Raw genomic sequence first — 18846 nt, 5'->3', positions numbered from 1 at the left:
CATGACCACAGCAGAGACTTCTCACCAATCAATACATCTGATCATTGACCAGCTGGCATTTATCAATAACTGTACTTAGATGACCAAAATGATCAATTAGAAATGTCCCACTGTGCCTGAACACAACGTCATTATGTTGGAAATCAATTAAACTTCGTGATGTCACTTCCACCTATCGGTGTGATGACGCGGAGTGACCGCGAGGCGGCGCTGCTGCACCTTTAAAGTGTGAGACACTGAAACCTGACCTGCCTCCCCCTCAGTCCCGCTCCTGCCTCCCCCTCAGTCCTCCCCCTCAGTCCTGCTCCTCCTCACCCCCGCTTCCTCACCATACTCCCCCTCAGTCACCCCCCCCTCTGTCTGGCCCCCCTTCCTCCGGGGGAAGCGCGCGCTGCCAGAGCAGGCGGAGTCGGAAACGCGCAGCAGCGTCGGTCCGTCGTGTCTGCGGCTCCTCCGCGGCTTCTCTCGGTCTCTCTGTCGGCTGTCGGATCCTCCGGGAGCGGCGTCTTCTTCCAGCCCGCAGGAAAGCAGCGGATCTTCGGCCTCACGGACGGACGGACAGGGCAGGCGGCGCGGCGGGGACAGACCCGGCTCGGCTCGGCTCGGCTCTTCCTCTCCCCGCTGCGGTGGAAAAACCCGGACGGAGGCCCGCAGTGTGCGCTCAGCCTCCCGCAGGCCTCCGGCCCGGACTCCCGCTTTTCTCCCGGAAAATGGACGGATTCACCGGCAGTTTAGGTGAGTCCCAGCCGCCGCTCACGCCCCGCAGGTCACCTGGTCACCTGTCCGTGCAGCGGCGGGACGGGGAGAGCCGCACGCGCCTCTGGCGGCTTTACACGTGTCACTGCTGTATTTATCAAAAAGAGTCCGCACCGCCCCTCCGGCGGCTGCAGGGCCACAAAACCAACAGCTCCTCCTGAAGGAGACTCTCCAGAGTCCTGGACCCCCAAAGAGAAAGACCTGGATCTGTACGAGACCAGCAGAGACCAGCGGGGGCATCAGGGGGGCAGTTAGACCATAAACCCCAACAAGAGTCCGACCAGAACATTCTACTGATTCTGTTCAATATTCACTGTGTGTGTGTGTGTGTGTGTGTGGACTCTGATCAGCAGAACAACTCAGGAAATTATTTATTCATGGAGTCTCTCACCTCGTGTGTGTGTGTGAGAGAGAGAGAGTATTTCAGGAAGTAGTCAGAGCCGATGGCTGCAGTAAATGCACAGATCAATCACAACGTTAAATCCACTGACGGTTGAAACATTGATCATCTCTTCACAATGACTGCTGGGACACACACACACACACACACACACACACCCAACAGTACGAACTGTTCAGAAACACGACACAGAGCTAAAAATGCCCCAATCTGATCAATCACGCATGAACCATGTCAGTGGTTTATTGGGGTTGATTGTGTCAGTGGTTTACTAGGGTTGATTGTGTCAGTGGTTTATTGGGATTGATTGGGTCAGTGGTTTATTGGGATTGATTGTGTCAGTGGTTTATTGGGATTGATTGGGTCAGTGGTTTACTAGGGTTGATTGTGTCAGTGGTTTATTGGGATTGATTGTGTCAGTGGTTTAATGGGATTGATTGTGTCAGCGGTTTAATGGGGTTGATTGTGTCAGTGGTTTACTAGGGTTGATTGTGTCAGTGGTTTATTGGGATTGATTGGGTCAGTGGTTTATTGGGGTTGATTGTCGTCAGTGGGTTTATTGGGATTGATTGGGTCATGTAGTATTGGGTTGATTTGGGGGTATTGGGTTGATTGTGTCAGTGTTTATTGGGGGATTTGATTGTGTCCGTGGTTGTATTGGGGATTGATTGGGTCAGTGGTTTATTGGGTGTTGATTGTGTCAGTGGTTTTATTGGTGATTGATTAGTGTCAGAGGGTTCGACTTGGGCATTGATTGGGTCAGTGGTTTATTGGGATTGATTGTGCAGTGGTTTATTGGGGTGATTGGGTCAGTGGTTTATTGGGATGATTGGGTCAGTGGTTTATTGGGGTTGATTGGGTCAGTGGTTTATTGGGGTTGATTGTGTCAGTGGTTATTGGGGTTGATTGGGTCAGTGGTTTATTGGGGTTGATTGGGTCAGTGGTTTATTGGGGTTGATTGGGTCAGTGGTTTATTGGGGTTGATTGGGTCAATGGTTTAATGGGATTGATTGGGTCAGTGGTTTATTGGGGTTGATTGGGTCAGTGGTTTAATGGGATTGATTGGGTCAGTGGTTTAATGGGATTGATTGGGTCAGTGGTTTATTGGGGTTGATTGGGTCAGTGGTTTATGGGATTGATTGGGTCAGTGGTTTAATGGGATTGATTGGGTCAGTGGTTTAATGGGATTGATTGGGTCAGTGGTTTAATGGGATTGATTGGGTCCGTGGGTAAATGGGATTGATTGGGTCCGTGGGTAAATGGGATTGATTGGGTCAGTGATTTCATTGTGGTTGATCAATGTTAACTGATATCAGAGTGACATCAGCAAATCAATATAAAAAGCAACAGATTTATCTGGTCTGAACTGGGAGGTTTATGGGTAAAATGATCAGATTAAATGACTGAAGCAGTTTAAACCGTCATCAGTAACGATACTGATAGATGACAGATGTGTCTTTCAGCAGCTGATTGATTTATCATGTCGCAGTAATCAGTGAGAGCAGCTGGTCATCATGAAATCGACTCTTCACAAGTTGCAGATAAACAGTTCAGCAGTCAGATTCATGTGATGTCATAGTTGCTGCAGGTGAACCTGAGCGAAGTGATGTCATCGCTGCTGCAGGTGAGATGTTTTGTGTCCGTCCCTGAAGGTTTCTGAGACGAGTCGCCTGAACCACGGAATAATATCAGTTGGACGTGAAGACTGTCATACCTACAGTCAGTCAGTTTGTAGGTCTTGACCCGATTTGAAGGTTCTGACCTGGTTTGAAGGTTCTGGTTGGATCCAGGTTTATGGATCAGTGTTATAGATGAGGGAATACATGTTCTCAGAGATGGTCCTCTTAAGTATGGAGAGACAAATGTGTGTCTGTGTGTGTTTGAGTAAAAAATGTGGGTTTCCCTCCCTGTTGTTGTTGGAGTCAGCTGAACTCAATTACTGTGTGTGTGTGTGTGTGTGTGTGTGTGTGTGTGTGTGTGTGTGTGTGGGCAGACATGCAGACACATGCAGCGTCTGCAGGACTGAACAGTTTTTCTGCTCACGTTTAATCATTTCAACACACAGTTAGTCTCTGATCAGTTCCTTATTGATCAGCTCGGTGACTGATCTGCTTTCTGCACTCTCATCACAGCGAAGTCATACGTGTAGTTCAACGTAGATGAACATATATTGAGATTAGTGTGTCTCCGTCTCTGTAGATGACAGTATGTCTGGAGCGAGCGTCTCAGATGTCAACGACCGTCTTTCTGCTCTGGAGCTTCGCGTTCAGCAGCAGGAAGACGAGTTGACGGTGATGAAGGCGGCTCTCGCTGACGTCCTTCGCCGCCTCGCTGCCTCTGAGGTCTCTGCTGCCTCTTCAACCAAGAAACAACATGGAGGGAAAGGTAACATTCCCTTTCTTTATTACTTGAACTTGGTCATTCTGTAAAGACTTGATTAGGTGTTGCTGGATCCAAACAGTTCACAGATATTGAGAAAAACAACACATCTACACGTGACTGTAAATGTTACAACAGTAGTAATATGAGTTTCCGCTCCACGTGTTACTAGCTCGGGCTGTCCAGCCTCAGAGGCTCCAAACAAAGTTAGCAGGCTAGCTGAGCTAAGAAAACACACATAACAACTGCCACTGTTGTGAGAAAACACTGATAACCAGTTAAAGAGTGACTTCATGTTCAGTGTTTAACTGGTCGTGATGTAGCGAGCGGACTGGTTACGCTCAGTGCTGACGGTGTGCTGCCCCCTGCAGGCGGCGCTGCGCTGCGTGAAGCCTACTCGATGTCCTGCATCGCTAACGGAGGAACATCTGGACGAAAGAGAGACTCCACCTCCGTCACCAGGAAGGAGACGCTGTCCTCTGCTGCCAAGAGGTAAACACAGATTCCTTGTAAGGGTGCCTGTTAGGGTCATTCTGAGGTTGTTTTCAGTTTTCTGTATAAATGTGTTTTTTTTGATTAATTGATGACTTTTCTTCACAGAGCACTGTGTCTGCAGACCAGATCAGATTGATCGGGTTTATTGATATAATCAATGACTTAACTGTTTGACATTATTTACGTGGTGTCCAGTGCTCCCAGTATAAACCAGTGGAACCAGAATTACTTCAGTAGCGACTACTCAGTAGAATCAGGAGAGCCACAGGAGTAGTTTCTGGTCTCTCACGGTCTTGGTCTAGTCCCATTGGAGAGGGGAATCAGTAGAAACAATAGAATGAGTAGAAATACAGTAGAATCAATGTGTTCTGGTCTCTCATGGTCCTGGTTTTGTCCACAGTGGAGCACACAGGAAGGAGGAGGTCAGCAGCCAGCGGTCTCTGATGGATTTTGTTGGTTTGAGTCACTGAAGTAAACACAGTAGAACCAGTAGAAACACAGTAGAAGCAGTCAATGTAGAGTAGAACCAGTAGAACCAGTAGAATCTGTAGTAGGTGGTCTCTCATGGTCCTGGTTTTGTCCACAGTGGAACAGACAGGAAGAAGGAGGTCAGCAGCCAGCGGTCTCTGATGGAGGAGATCCAAGAGCGTGAGGAGTCTCCTCGCCCAAAGGACTCGACCCCCTCTCCCTCCTCTCCCCACCCTCCCCAGACCCCCCAGACCCCTCAGACCCCCCAGAGACCAGCTCAGTCTGCTGACAGCAGCAAAGGCCACGTCCCTCCAAAAAGGTTCCACTTTGTGATCTGTCGGCTGCTTCTAATCTCACTTCCTGCTGACGCTTCTCTGACATCACTCTGTGAGTGGTTACTAACTCCTCCCCCGAGGACCCACAGTCCACCAGCACCTGAGTCCCTGACCAGCTCAGGTGTCTCCAGGGGATCCTGGCGCCTCCTGGGACCTTCTGTAGCTCCAGAAGGTGTCAGGACGTTCTGGTTCCTGGAGCCACCTGAGGCCTCCAGGAGATCCTCTTTCTTGCTGGTGAAAAGCTTTAACTGTGTGTGTTTTTATCCAAACCACTAACATATCTTCTCCTGAGGACTTCACCTCCTCTAACTGGACTTTCCTGAGACCCTCGAGCCTACTCAGGCCTCCAAGTTAACCTGTAGTCCCTCCAGGTCTCCTGCAGATCCAGGAGTCTCCTGTGGACTCCTGGTTAACTTGGAGGCCCCTGAGGTCTCATGGGAGTCCTGGAGCCTCCTGCCTCCTCGTCCCCTCTGGCTCCTCTTTACTGTTTGCTGCTAGAGAGTTCAGACTGGGCTGCGTGTGTTTTAACTACTGACCTGTTCTCCTCCCAGCTCACCTGAGGACCTCCTCTTCTTCTTCCTCTTCTTCTTCCTCTTCCTCTTTCTCTTCCTGTTCAGGCCTTCTGCAGTTCAGCTCACTAACCTCCTCCTGGATCGTTTGTTGAACTCTGAGTCACTGAGATTTTAATGAATTTGAAGCTGAACCGAAGCCGTTCGTCACAGTTTGTTGGTAAAAGCAGGTGTGACACCTGTCGAACATACACACACATTATATCACTGATCATTCATAATGAGTTCCAGATGTTGTTATTGCGACTTCTACATCTGTGCGTCTACATCCACAGACACAGTGGAGCTCTGCAGGGGCTTCAAACTGAGACGGAACAAATCAATCCATAATCAATAAAACACATTAAACTGATCTGGAGATAAATCGAGATGAAGCTCAGTGACTCGGAGTGCCCTCCCCCTCCTCCTCGTCGTTATGTTACAGTGTGTGTGTGTGTGTGTGTGTGTGTGTGTGTGTTCAGGGGGCCCAGTGTGAAGCGGTCCTCAGGTATGGAGCGTTCTCAGAGCAGCACCTGGGACTCTTCAGAGGACAACAGGAACAAACTGGTGAAGGCTGCATCCACCTCGAAGCTGCTCGCCAAGGTGGTGAAGAACGCTGAGAGGTACACACACACACACACAGACGCACACACACACACACACAGACGCACACACACACACACAGACGCACACACTGATTTATTGATTGATTGATTGATTGATTTATTGATTGCCTCTTTTCAGACACAAAGACCCGGTGGTCAGTCAAGGTAAATATATTTTTATCATCCCAATCATGAAGGTACCATAGTCTTCATAGTCTTCATCATCATCATCATCATCATCATCATCATCATCATCATCATCTGTAACAGCCAATAGGAGGCCAGCTTTCAGCAACACAGCTTTAAAGACATTTAAAATATTTCAACAGGAATCCTGTAACGACTGATGATGATGTCATTGTTGTTATTGATGATCCTGTTTTGTTTTGTTTGTTTTGCTGTTGTTGTTTCCGCTTGTTTGGATTGCTGTTTTTGTTTGTTGTTCTTTATGTTGATGTCTGTGTTTGTTTGTTTGTGTTGCTATTTGTTTGTTTGTTTCTGTTGATGTCTGTTTTTTTGTGTTGTTGTTGTTGTTTGGTGTTGTTGTTTTGTTGCTGTCGTTTGTTGTTGTTGTTGTTGCTGTTGCTGTTTGGTGTTGTTGTGTTGCTGATGTTTGGTGTTGTTGTGTTGCTGATGTTTGGTGTTGTTGTGTTGCTGATGTTTGGTGTTGTTGTGTTGCTGATGTTTGGTGTTGTTGTGTTGCTGATGTTTGGTGTTGTGTTGCTGATGTTTGGTGTTGTTGTGTTGCTGATGTTTGGTGTTGTTGTGTTGCTGATGTTTGGTGTTGTGTTGCTGATGTTTGGTGTTGTTGTGTTGCTGATGTTTGGTGTTGTTGTGTTGCTGATGTTTGGTGTTGTGTTGCTGATGTTTGGTGTTGTTGTGTTGCTGATGTTTGGTGTTGTTGTGTTGCTGATGTTTGGTGTTGTTGTGTTGCTGATGTTTGGTGTTGTTGTGTTGCTGATGTTTGGTGGTGTTGTGTTGCTGATGTTTGGTGGTGTTGTGTTGCTGTTTGTGTTGTTGTTTTGTTGCTGTTGTTTGTTGTTGTTGTTGTGTTGCTGTTGCTGTTTGGTGTTATTGTGTTGCTGATGTTTGTGGTGTTGTTGTGTTGTTGTTGTTTGTTTATGTTTCTGAGTGACACTGTGTTTGTCTCAAACCAGCCAAAATGTCGACCCGAGAGAAAAACAGCCAAGCTGGTGAGTCCTGATGAGTCGACTGTGTGAGCGAGCTAGCAGGCTAACAACAGGCTAACATGCTAACAGCAGCTGAATTTGCGCTTCCTGTTTCTGCTCTGGATCGATCACATCTCTTTCTCTCTCTCTCTCTCTCTCTCTCTCTCTCTCTGCTTTACATCAGCAGCCTCGCTCACCCACCTGCTCTCTCTCCTTCAGCTTGATCAGGTGATGGCACACCTGTCTGTGGCTCCGCCCCTGCTTGTCTTTACCTCCATAGAAGATGCAGTTGCTATGTGAGATTATTAAAGGACCCCTTATGGATCAGTGAAACAAAAAACCCGCCCACTCTCTAAACATGAAGCATTTTATTAGACACTGTCAGTTTGATTGACAGGTTATGTGACATCATCATGTTTGTGATTCTGTGGAGGTAAACAACGACGCAGCAGGTGTTTCTGTCTCACCTGCTTCACCTGCACGGCATCAGTGCTTCCTCACCTGTCCCTCACCTGTGTGTCTGACTCTTGTTGCTCTTTAACCAGAACAGTTTTCATGGTGTGTGATCTGATTGGATGCATCCAACACAGATCATTAATAGCACAGAACCTGATCAGAGCTGGATCGATCTCATTGATTGGTTTAGAGCTCAGTGTCAGCTGATCAATAAATAACGAGGTCATTTAGTGACGGTGTTACTCACACTTTGACCTTTAACAGTGAACCAAATCTTTATTAAACACATTTATTTACATCATTTATTTTGATTGTTGAAAAGAGTTAAAGCAGACGTGTTCTGATCCTGAACAGTATTCTATCTTATAATATTGATTATTGATTGATTAACCAAATCCAGTTTGTATCCAAATGACGACAATGAGAGAAGACACGGACACGTTGTTTGTAGTCGTTGTGCGTCTCTCAGGTTTGGGTTTATTGTTTTGTAGTGTGTTTATTGTATCAGCTGATGGTTTGTTATCAGTCGTGCGTCTGTATCGGTCTGATATCTGTTTTTAAGTCTCTCATAAAAAAAGTGTTTTCCCTTCAACACGTTTCTGTGTTTGTGTCTGCTGTTTCAGAGGGAAACCACATCAAGATGTTCATGCGAGGTCGACCGATCACCATGTTTATCCCGTCAGACGTGGAGAACTACGAAGATGTTCGGACTGAACTCCCTTCAGAAAGACTCAAGCTGGAATGGGTGTATCCTTCAGTCTGTACAGGAGCACTGATGATTCATTATAATCAGCAGCAGTTGAAAATTAAACATGATAGTTCTGACTGAAAATAATCAGCTAAAGTAATTCCTGAAGTTAAATGATAAATTATTCATGAGCCCTGATTTATATTCAGATAAACAACAAACTCTCAGCTGACAGACTGAAGATCCACTGAAGGATGCTCAGACGATCAGATACAGACAGAAGCGTTTCGTCTGCATACAACGATAAAACAACGAGGTTACAGAGGATTAGACACAAAGACTGAATAACCCAGGTATTAACCAGGTGTTTGCCAGGTTTGTCCTTGACTTCCTGCAGGTATGGTTACCGTGGCAGAGACTGCAGAGCGAACATTTACCTCCTCCCAACCGGAGAGATTGTTTACTTCATCGCCTCCGTTGTGGCTTTGTTTAACTATGAAGAGCGGACGCAGAGACATTACCTCGGACACACCGACTGTGTCAAGTGGTGAGAAAACACTTACACCAGAATCATCTGCTGCTCTCCTATTGGCTGGTGTGTGATGACGTGTGTGATGTCATATCTCTGTCTCTGTCCCTGTCCCTCAGTTTGGCAATCCATCCTGATAAGATCCGGATCGCAACAGGACAGATTGCAGGAGTGGACAAAGATGGACGGGTGAGGAGTGTTACTACAGTACAAACGAGACTAAACAAACATGTTTTACTCTTTTCGACATCTTTTGAGGGTTCAACAGTGAAGTGATGAAGGTTGAACGGACAAATTAACTTGTCACAATCTGTCGTGTAACTTTTGTCTCCAGCCGCTGCAGCCTCACGTTCGTATCTGGGACAGCGTCAGTCTGTCGACTCTGCAGGTCATCGGTTTGGGAACATTCGAGCGAGGAGTCGGCTCGCTGGCTTTTTCTAAAGCTGTAAGTATTACCCAGGTGCATGATGGGAACTGTATAATATGTAGACCACACTGCTCACATCTAAGGCTTCACATTCAGACATCACTGAAAACATGGTCGATGGCTGCATTTACACCTGTCTGTCTGTCTCACACCTGTCTGTCTGTCTGTCTCACACCTGTCTGTCTGTCTCACACCTGCCTGTCTGTCTCACACCTGTCTGTCTGTCTCACACCTGTCTGTCTGTCTGTCTCACACCTGCCTGTCTGTCTCACACCTGTCTGTCTGTCTCACACCTGCCTGTCTGTCTGTCTCACACCTGTCTGTCTGTCTGTCTCACACCTGTCTGTCTGTCTCACACCTGTCTGTCTGTCTCACACCTGTCTCTGTCTCTTTCAGGACTCTGGTCAGCACCTGAGTGTTATTGACGACTGTAACGATCACATGTTGACAGTTTGGGATTGGCAGAAGAAGTCAAAGATCGCTGAGATCAAGGTGTAACAACAAACAACATAGTTGTCATACTGGACATGAGCGGGTTTAACTGGTCCTGACTGAGTTTAACTGGTCCTGACTGAGTTTAACTGGTCCTGGCTTGGTTTAACTGGTCCTGACTGGGTTTAACTGGTCCTGACTGAGTTTAACTGGTCCTGGCTTGGTTTAACTGGTCCTGACTGGGTTTTAACTGGTCTGACTGGGTTTGAAAACGGGTCCTGGCTTTGTTTAACTGGTCCTGACTGAGTTTAACTGGTCCTGGCTTGGTTTAACTGGTCCTGGCTGGGTTTAACTGGTCCTGACTGAGTTTAACTGGTCCTGGCTTGGTTTAACTGGTCCTGGCTGAGTTTAACTGGTCCTGACTGGGTTTAACTGGTCCTGGCTTGGTTTAACTGGTCCTGGCTTGGTTTAACTGGTCCTGACTGAGTTTAACTGGTCCTGGCTTGGTTTAACTGGTCCTGGCTTGGTTTAACTGGTCCTGACTGGGTTTAACTGGTCCTGACTGAGTTTAACTGGTCCTGGCTTGGTTTAACTGGTCCTGGCTGAGTTTAACTGGTCCTGACTGGGTTTAACTGGTCCTGGCTTGGTTTAACTGGTCCTGGCTTGGTTTAACTGGTCCTGACTGAGTTTAACTGGTCCTGGCTTGGTTTAACTGGTCCTGGCTTGGTTTAACTGGTCCTGGCTTGGTTTAACTGGTCCTGGCTGAGTTTAACTGGTCCTGACTGGGTTTAACTGGTCCTGGCTTGGTTTAACTGGTCCTGGCTGAGTTTAACTGGTCCTGGCTTGGTTTAACTGGTCCTGGCTGAGTTTAACTGGTCCTGGCTTGGTTTAACTGGTCCTGGCTTGGTTTAACTGGTCCTGACTGGTGTCTCTGTGTTGAAACTCTTTCAGACCACTAACGAGGTGGTCTTGGTCGTGGAGTTCCACCCCACTGACCCGAACACCATCGTCACCTGTGGAAAGTCCCACATCTTCTTCTGGACCTGGAGTGGGACCTCACTGGCTCGTAAACAGGGAATCTTTGGGGTGAGAAGATTCTTAATTTATTTTACTTTTGGTTTATATATTAGTTACCACTTAAAGAAACAAACAAGGTTTTATTGGCATGTTCTCTCTGATATTTGGATCATTTTCTATTAGAAAACAAAACTTTGTTTAGAGTTTAAAACTGTGAATCAGATTAAACTCTAACTGTCTTTATGTAAAGTTGAAGGAAAACCTTTGACCAGACGTCAGTTATCTATATTTACCTTCAGTTCTTCATCCACGTTCATTAGATTCATGAACTGATTTTTTAACAAAGTAGATTCATTGATCTGATCTGATCTGAAGTTAATTTTTTGTTTTTGGATTGTTCTGATCAGAATAACTAACCTCAGTTAAATCCAGGGACAAGTGTTGTCTTCCGTGTGCTACACAAAGCTAACTGTGTCTGTGAGAGTTACATCAGAGTTACAGCATCAAAACATCAAAATGGATCATCTGTGTGTTTGTTGAAGAATCTGACCTGACGGATTAAATTGACTGAAAGATGAATGGGGTTTGGTGGAGCAGACTGAAACAAAGTGAATGTGAGGAATTTAATCTTGAGAGAAACAGGAAGTTCCACCCAGGTGAACACAAAGGAACAAACCTTCAGAATAAAAGTTTCACACGTTTAGAAAAATCATATGAAAAATGTTTTCAGATCAGAGAGACGATGGCCGACGGCTTCGTTCAGTCCACAGAACATTTCACTGCCGGACACACAGAACTGTACTGTACCGACTGTGAATCGACCCAGTTTTATAGTTTTCATGGTTTCTAGTTTGTCTTTCCACTTAAAGTCCAGTTAGACTGTCAGACAAACAAACCACAGAAGCAGAAAAGGACTTAAGTCGCCCTGTTCTGTAGTCCTGTTCTGTAGTCCTGGTCTGTAGTCCTGTTCTGTGGTCCTGTTCTGTGGTCCTGGTCTGTGGTCCTGGTCTGTAGTCCTGTTCTGTGGTCCTGTTCTGTAGTCCTGTTCTGTAGTCCTGTTCTGTGGTCCTGTTCTGTGGTCCTGTTCTGTGGTCCTGTTCTGTGGTCCTGTTCTGTAGTCCTGTTCTGTAGTCCTGTTCTGTGGTCCTGTTCAGTAGTCCTGTTCTGTGGTCCTGTTCTGTGGTCCTGTTCTGTGGTCCTGTTCTGTAGTCCTGTTCTGTAGTCCTGTTCTGTGGTCCTGTTCTGTAGTCCTGTTCTGTAGTCCTGTTCTGTGGTCCTGTTCTGTGGTCCTGTTCTGTAGTCCTGGTCTGTAGTCCTGTTCTGTAGTCCTATTCTGTAGTCCTGGTCTGTAGTCCTGTTCTGTAGTCCTGTTCTGTAGTCCTGGTCTGTAGTCCTGGTCTGTAGTCCTGGTCTGTAGTCCTGTTCTGTAGTCCTGTTCTGTAGTCCTATTCTGTAGTCCTGGTCTGTAGTCCTGTTCTGTAGTCCTGGTCTGTAGTCCTGGTCTGTAGTCCTGTTCTGTAGTCCTATTCTGTAGTCCTGTTCTGTAGTCCTGTTCTGTAGTCCTGTTCTGTGGTCCTGGTCTGTAGTCCTGGTCTGTAGTCCTGGTCTGTAGTCCTGGTCTGTGGTCCTGTTCTGTGGTCCTGTTCTGTGGTCCTGTTCTGTAGTCCTGGTCTGTAGTCCTGTTCTGTAGTCCTGGTCTGTAGTCCTGTTCTGTAGTCCTATTCTGTAGTCCTGTTCTGTAGTCCTATTCTGTGGTCCTGGTCTGTGGTCCTGTTCTGTAGTCCTGTTCTGTAGTCCTGTTCTGTGGTCCTGGTCTGTGGTCCTGTTCTGTAGTCCTGTTCTGTGGTCCTGGTCTGTAGTCCTATTCTGTGGTCCTGGTCTGTAGTCCTGTTCTGTAGTCCTGTTCTGTAGTCCTGTTCTGTGGTCCTGTTCTGTAGTCCTGTTCTGTGGTCCTGTTCTGTGGTCCTGGTCTGTAGTCCTATTCTGTGGTCCTGGTCTGTAGTCCTGTTCTGTAGTCCTGTTCTGTGGTCCTGTTCTGTGGTCCTGGTCTGTAGTCCTGGTCTGTGGTCCTGGTCTGTAGTCCTGTTCTGTAGTCCTATTCTGTGGTCCTGGTCTGTAGTCCTGGTCTGTAGTCCTGGTCTGTAGTCCTGGTCTGTAGTCCTGTTCAGTAGTCCTGTTATGTGGTCCTGGTCTGTAGTCCTGGTCTGTGGGCCTGGTCTGTGGTCCTGTTATGTGGTCCTGTTATGTGGTCCTGGTCTGTAGTCCTGGTCTGTGGTCCTGGTCTGGAGTCCTGCTCTGCCTTTGACCCAGTTTCTTGTTGTGTCTGCAGAAATACGAGAAGCCAAAGTTCATCCAGTGTCTGGCCTTCCTGAGTACTGGAGACATCCTGACTGGAGACTCCGGAGGAATCCTGCTGGTCTGGACCAGGAGCACCGCTGAGACCCCAACCGGGAAGGGACCCCGAGGTGAGCATCGGCTGAAAACTGATGTACACGTGAAGCAGGTTGAAGAAAGACACAGTTTTCTGCTGAGTCTAAGAAACTCTCATTGAACGTTGCTCTTTATCTCAGTGACTGAAACTGGAAACAGTTATTGTCTGTTTTATATTTTTATGTCAATTATGACGAGCGGCACAAACACTACAGAGCCTTTGTGTGTGTGTGTGTGTGTGTGTGTGTGTGTGTGTGTGCTCACAGCTGTTACCATGACCTGAGTTCCTGCAGGTGAGGAACAGATCCTGATAGATTTGAACAGTGAAATTCTTAAGTAAAACATTTAACATCAACACAGGAAATTAAAACAATAGAAATAAAAACCTGACCTGAGATCAGTGTAACACTGAAGAGAGAACACGGAGAAGTGTGTGTGTGTGCTTGTGTGTGTGTTGGCGCAGTTTCAGTAATGGTTTTAGTGACACGCCGCTAAACTGGTTTCAACAGGAGCGCTGCCAAGAATTAAACGTTTTTCAGGTGAAGTTCTTCGCTGGAACCAGATCAGAGTTCTTAAGAATGTCGGCAGCAGATTAACAGACTGAACATGTCGAGGTCAAACTACAGACTTCACATCAGGAGACACAAACATTTACACAAGTTTAACGTTCATGTCGTTAACACACTGAACATAATACATTTGGCCTCCAGCGGTGGATTTGTTTGAACAGGAAACCTGAAGTAACAGGAAGTGTTTTCTGTGTGATCTGCTGCCTCCTGCTGGCTGCTGCAGGAACTGCACCTGAAAACACAGAAAACACCTGAGACATGAAGCGTGTGGACGAACACACACACTGCAACATTAACTACTGTTTAATTTAAATTCTGTGAGGAAACATACCTCCATCTTTATGAACAGTTCAGTTCAGAAGTGTGACTCACCTTTGTGTCTGTGTGCGTGTGTGTGTGTGTGTGTGCAGCGTTTCAGATCAGCCGGCAGGTGAAGGGTCACGAGGGCAGTGTGTTCTGTATGTGTGAGATGAGGAGCGGCACTCTGCTGACCGGAGGAGGAAAAGACCGAAAAATCATCCTGTGGGACCACGAACTGCGAGCTGACCGCGACATCGAGGTCACACACACACACACACACACACACACACACACACGTCAGAACCCGGCTGCTGCAATTTGAGTCAAAAATCTATTAAGTAAGTAAAAAGGGGGTCACATGACTGACATGTGTTAACAGGTCCCAGATCAGTATGGAACCATCAGAGCCGTGTCTGAAGGGAAGGGGGACGAGTTTCTGGTTGGGACCTCTCGAAACTTCATACTTAGAGGAACCTTCAACGATGGCTTCCTGGTAGAGGTCCAGGTGAGGCCATGTGACATCATCATGACATCATCATGATGTAATGTGTCCAAGCTCCCTGCATGTTTGTGTCGTGATGTGTTCAGGCTCTCTGTGTGTTTCTGTTGTGATGTGTTCAGGCTCTCTGTGTGTTTCTGTTGTGATGTGTTCAGGCCCTCAGTATGTTTGTGTCGTGCTGTGTTCAGGCCCTCAGTATGTTTGTGTCGTGATGTGTTCAGGCCCTCAGTATGTTTGTGTCGTGATGTGTTCAGGCCCTCAGTATGTTTGTGTCGTGATGTGTTCAGGCTCTCACTATGTTTCTGTTGTGATGTGTTCAGGCTCTCTGTGTGTTTCTGTTGTGATGTGTTCAGGCTCTCACTATGTTTGTGTCGTGATGTGTTCAGGGTCACACAGACGAGCTGTGGGGCTTGGCGTCTCACCCGTCCAGAGAGATGTTTCTGACGTGTGCTCAGGACCGGCTCGTCTGCGTCTGGAACGCGGTGGATCACAGTCTTCAGTGGAGCCGCACGCTGGAGGTGAGGCTGACAGCTGGTTGGTGGATTCTTTATCAAAAGAATGATCGACAGATGATTGACAGCTTTGTCCCTCCCCCAGGAACATGGTCACTGTGCAGACTTCCATCCCAGCGGAGCCGTGGTTGCCATAGGAACACACTCAGGAAAGTTAGTATAACTATTGATAGTTAATCCATCATCATCTAACTGGTCCACCTGTTTCATGGTGGTCTAACTGGTCCACCTGTTTCATGCTGGTCTAACTGGTCTACCTGTCTCATGCGGTCTAACTGGTCCACCTGTTTCATGGTGGTCTGTGTGGTCTACCTGTATCATGCGGTCTAACTGGTCTACCTGTCTCAGGTGGTACGTTCTGGACGCTGAGACCACGGACCTGGTGGCGATCCACACCGACGGGAACGAGCAGCTGTCTGTGATGCGCTTCTCTGAAGGTGGGTGGAGTCATGTGAAGCGATCCAGTTAGGACAACATAATGAGATAGGTGAACTACATGTCCCATGATGCTCCTCTCTGTGTGTCTGCAGATGGCAGTCTGCTGGCTGTTGGATCTCACGATAACTTTATTTACCTTTACAACGTGTCCGACAGAGGACGCAAGTACAGCCGCTACGGGAAGTGCACCGTAAGTCTGATGAGTCCGCTTCTTTTAAATATCATCTGAAACATAACGAGGACGGATTGATCCAAACTGAGAAGGAGATCATCAAAGTTCAAATCCAACTGAGAGCGAAATAACAGCAGATATCAATATATTCATCTATATCTTTTATCAAGTGAAGGAGACAGAAGTCTGATTAGTCTGCTGGTGACCTCTGATTAGTCAGATTTGTATTAAGACTTAAGATTGTATGATGACGAGGTAGCTTCCTATTGGACGACGTTTTCACTCAAACAATATTTCAAATGATGATGATGAGTTACCTGAATGTTTCCACAGGGACATTCCAGCTACATCACACACCTGGACTGGTCACCTGATAACAACTTCATCATGTCCAACTCTGGAGACTATGAGATCCTCTACTGTGAGTACTGTGATTATACTGCACTACTGTAGTACTGTGAGGTACACTGTGTACCTGTGTACCTGTGTTGTTATGTGACAGGTGTGTGTTTTCAGGGGACGTTCCAAACGGCTGCAAACTGATCCGGAATCGATCAGAGTGCAAAGACATCAACTGGGCAACATACACCTGCGTCCTTGGATACCACGTGTTCGGTTAGCACACCTTCACACCTTCACACCTTCACACCTGTACATGAGAACAGAGCTGTTTGTTTTCACATCTGAAATTTTTAACAAACAATTTCTAACGACTTTGTTTGTTTCTGTTTCATTGTGTGTGTGTGTGTGTGTGTGTGTGTGTGATAGGTGTGTGGCCGGAGGGCTCAGACGGCACCGACATCAACGCTCTGATCAGATCTCACAACAGGAAGGTGATCGCTCTAGCCGACGACTTCTGTAAAGTTCACCTGTTCGCCTACCCGTGCTCCACGCCAAAGGTGAGAGCTTTTTATGTTTCGGATTTTAAATCGACCGAACGATCAATTGTTATTTGGATCTGTTGACTTGAAAGTTTTCTCGTCATGTTCTTACTGATTCTGTTTCAGAAACAAGCTGAGAACCAATCGATCAATAATCTGTGTGTGTGTGTGTGTGTGTGTGTGTGTGTGTACAGGCTCCCAGCCATAAGTACAGCGCCCACAGCAGTCATGTGACCAACGTCAGCTTCCTGTATAAAGACAGTCACCTGATCTCGACGGGGGGGAAGGACACCAGCATCATGCAGTGGCGCTTGGTGGAGAAAGCTTCGCTCTCTCTCACTGACAGCCTCCTCTCTAACTCCGCCCCCCACAGGGCGGAGCCTGTATTCACCCCTCCCTCTATCGATAAAGCCACACCCACACAGGGACCTGCCCCTCCTCCGACAGCCAACGGGACCCAGGAGCCCTCCCCGGACAGCCCGCCCCCCACAGAGTTAGCCCCACCTGTCTCCGAGTTAACTCCGCCCCGTTCCGAGTCGACCCCGCCCCCCTCTGACAGCACGGTGAGTCTGAAGGACAGCCTGGAGCCGAGCGACGACACGGCCACGCCCAGCGACGAGGGGCTGCCCCCCCTCACCCCCCCCCTCATAGACGAGTCTGTGAGTGTGTAGATGAGTGAGTGTTCTGGTACAGCTATCTTTGTGAGGACCAGGACAGGTTGAGGACATTTTTACAAAGTGAGGACATTTTTACAAAGTGAGGACATTTAGTTTGTGTCGTACATTTAAACGTCAGTTCGAGGGATCAGACCGAGTTTTTTAAAGACGGAGCAGGTTGAGGTTCAGTTAGGGTGAACACGTGTTGCTGTGATGGTAAATAAGAGTTAATACTGAGTTAATGTGAACAGAAACATGTTGATGTGATTCAGGGTGACGTCACTTCCTGAGGATCATTTTCTCTGAGCAGAGAGAATAAACTCCCATAAATCCACTTAGAATTGAGAAACAGAAACTCTGTAGAACTTCTCTGAGAATCATCATGTTTTTAAGTTTTCTTCAGTATCAGAGTAATCTATTACATCCATGAGTACACTGCAGACAGGAGCTGCAGACAGCTCATTCAGGACTCTGAATGGAGAACATCACGGAAACTAATCAACAGTTCTCAGTGGTCATTGACGGTCCTCGCAAGGATAGTCTGTGTGTGTGTGTGTGTGTGTGTGTGTGTGTGAGCGTGCATGTGGCTGCAGCATCAGGTTGTTTTCTAATCAATCAGCTGTTAAAATAAACGTTCCTTCAGTTAGAGCATGAGATGTCACAGTTTGAAATACCTGGAGCTTCTGATTTACCTGAGCAGAGACTAGAGGAGGAGCAGTTACCTGACACACACACACACACACACCTGGAAGTTGTTTTTGTTCTTTGAAATGTTGCTGGGGGTTTAAAAAAACAGAAGTGTGAAAGAATGTTTCACTTTGATGAGGAAAGATTTAAAGGAAGAACAGGTGAGATGAGTCTCAGGTGTGTTGGGTAACGTTCCCTCCTCCAGTAAGAGCAGAGTAGAACAGGAAGTGTCGGGGGATCAGAGAGGACCTGCAAAAGTCGGAAATGTCTTTTAGATTTAAAAAAAAACAAACCTTATTAACGTTTTATTCCTTTGATATTAAGAAATACTTTTAATGATTATTGATTATTGGTTCCCAACAATTATTGATCAGAGGAATCTTGTAATACTGATAAGATTCATTTATTATTTGACTTTTATTTTGTTAAACTGCCAAACTCAACCTTTCTGAAGGATTTTCACAGTAAAAGTCCTCCTGAGAAGGGACAGTAGTCTGGTAGACTTTTATTGTGGAACTTGCAGGAAATATAAACAACAGGTGAGCTTCAGTCTGGAGCGGCTGGCTGCGGTCCAACAGTCGGATAACGTAACGTCCTGTTCTCGATTGGAAACGTCAAAGATTTGAAGAATTCATGAAAACAGTCTGACTGCAGATAAACTGTGGCAGCAAGGAATTATGGGGCGGCGTTATCGCCCCTCTAGTGTTTCCTGTGCTGAAGAAAGGAAACGGATCAGAGTTTTTCCTTCATGTCTGTTAATCACGACCACTTCAGGGTCAGTCGGATTGTTGGACCGCAGCCTGAGGCTGAATTTAAAGTCACACAGGGAACAGGAAACAGGAAGTAAAGAGGTGGAAACAGGAAGTAAAGATGTTAACAGTAACACAAAGTCAGCCTCCAGATTAAAAACTGTGACTCAGGTGTGTTTAAATAATCAGAGTCGACAGAGGAGTGAGACGTCTCTCTGTTAGAGGATCTCTGTCTGTATATACTGCAGA

The 18846-nt window shown here is 46.7% G+C and overlaps 1 protein-coding gene across 3 annotated transcripts; it reads left to right on the top strand.

The window, feature by feature from the left end:
- The first annotated feature begins 423 nt into the window (after positions 1 to 423).
- Positions 424 to 18199, top strand: eml4 (EMAP like 4). 3 transcript variants are annotated; one of them, XM_030441884.1, is made up of 24 exons: positions 424 to 735; positions 3356 to 3541; positions 3907 to 4027; positions 4617 to 4817; positions 5864 to 6004; positions 6126 to 6151; positions 7144 to 7179; positions 8235 to 8358; positions 8697 to 8846; positions 8948 to 9017; positions 9163 to 9273; positions 9652 to 9747; positions 10639 to 10773; positions 13034 to 13169; positions 14114 to 14262; positions 14383 to 14508; positions 14889 to 15020; positions 15100 to 15167; positions 15363 to 15451; positions 15545 to 15642; positions 15958 to 16045; positions 16141 to 16239; positions 16393 to 16523; positions 16700 to 18199. In XM_030441884.1, the coding sequence occupies exons 1-24, from the start codon at positions 711 to 713 to the stop codon at positions 17174 to 17176; spliced, it is 3015 nt and encodes a 1004-aa protein (XP_030297744.1). In that variant the 5' UTR covers positions 424 to 710; the 3' UTR covers positions 17177 to 18199. The 3 variants fall into 3 exon arrangements, with proteins under 3 accessions (XP_030297744.1, XP_030297746.1, XP_030297745.1); XM_030441886.1 differs by lacking the exon at positions 4617 to 4817; XM_030441885.1 differs by lacking the exon at positions 7144 to 7179.
- The last annotated feature ends 647 nt before the right edge of the window (positions 18200 to 18846 follow it).

The sequence above is a fragment of the Sparus aurata genome, chromosome 15, assembly GCF_900880675.1.
Source record: "Sparus aurata chromosome 15, fSpaAur1.1, whole genome shotgun sequence".
NCBI classification, from domain to species: domain Eukaryota; kingdom Metazoa; phylum Chordata; class Actinopteri; order Spariformes; family Sparidae; genus Sparus; species Sparus aurata.
The sequence above is the reverse complement of the archived record's forward strand: the minus strand, read 5'-3'. Positions and strand labels throughout refer to the sequence as shown.

Bases quoted from the DNA above. Each gene is read 5' to 3' on its own strand.
- eml4 (XM_030441884.1), top strand. From the start codon at position 711: ATGGACGGATTCACCGGCAGTTTAG. The intron at 16,240-16,392 runs GTTAGCACACCT...TGTGTGTGATAG, and splicing joins CCTTGGATACCACGTGTTCG to GTGTGTGGCCGGAGGGCTCA. The intron at 16,524-16,699 runs GTGAGAGCTTTT...GTGTGTGTACAG, and splicing joins ACCCGTGCTCCACGCCAAAG to GCTCCCAGCCATAAGTACAG.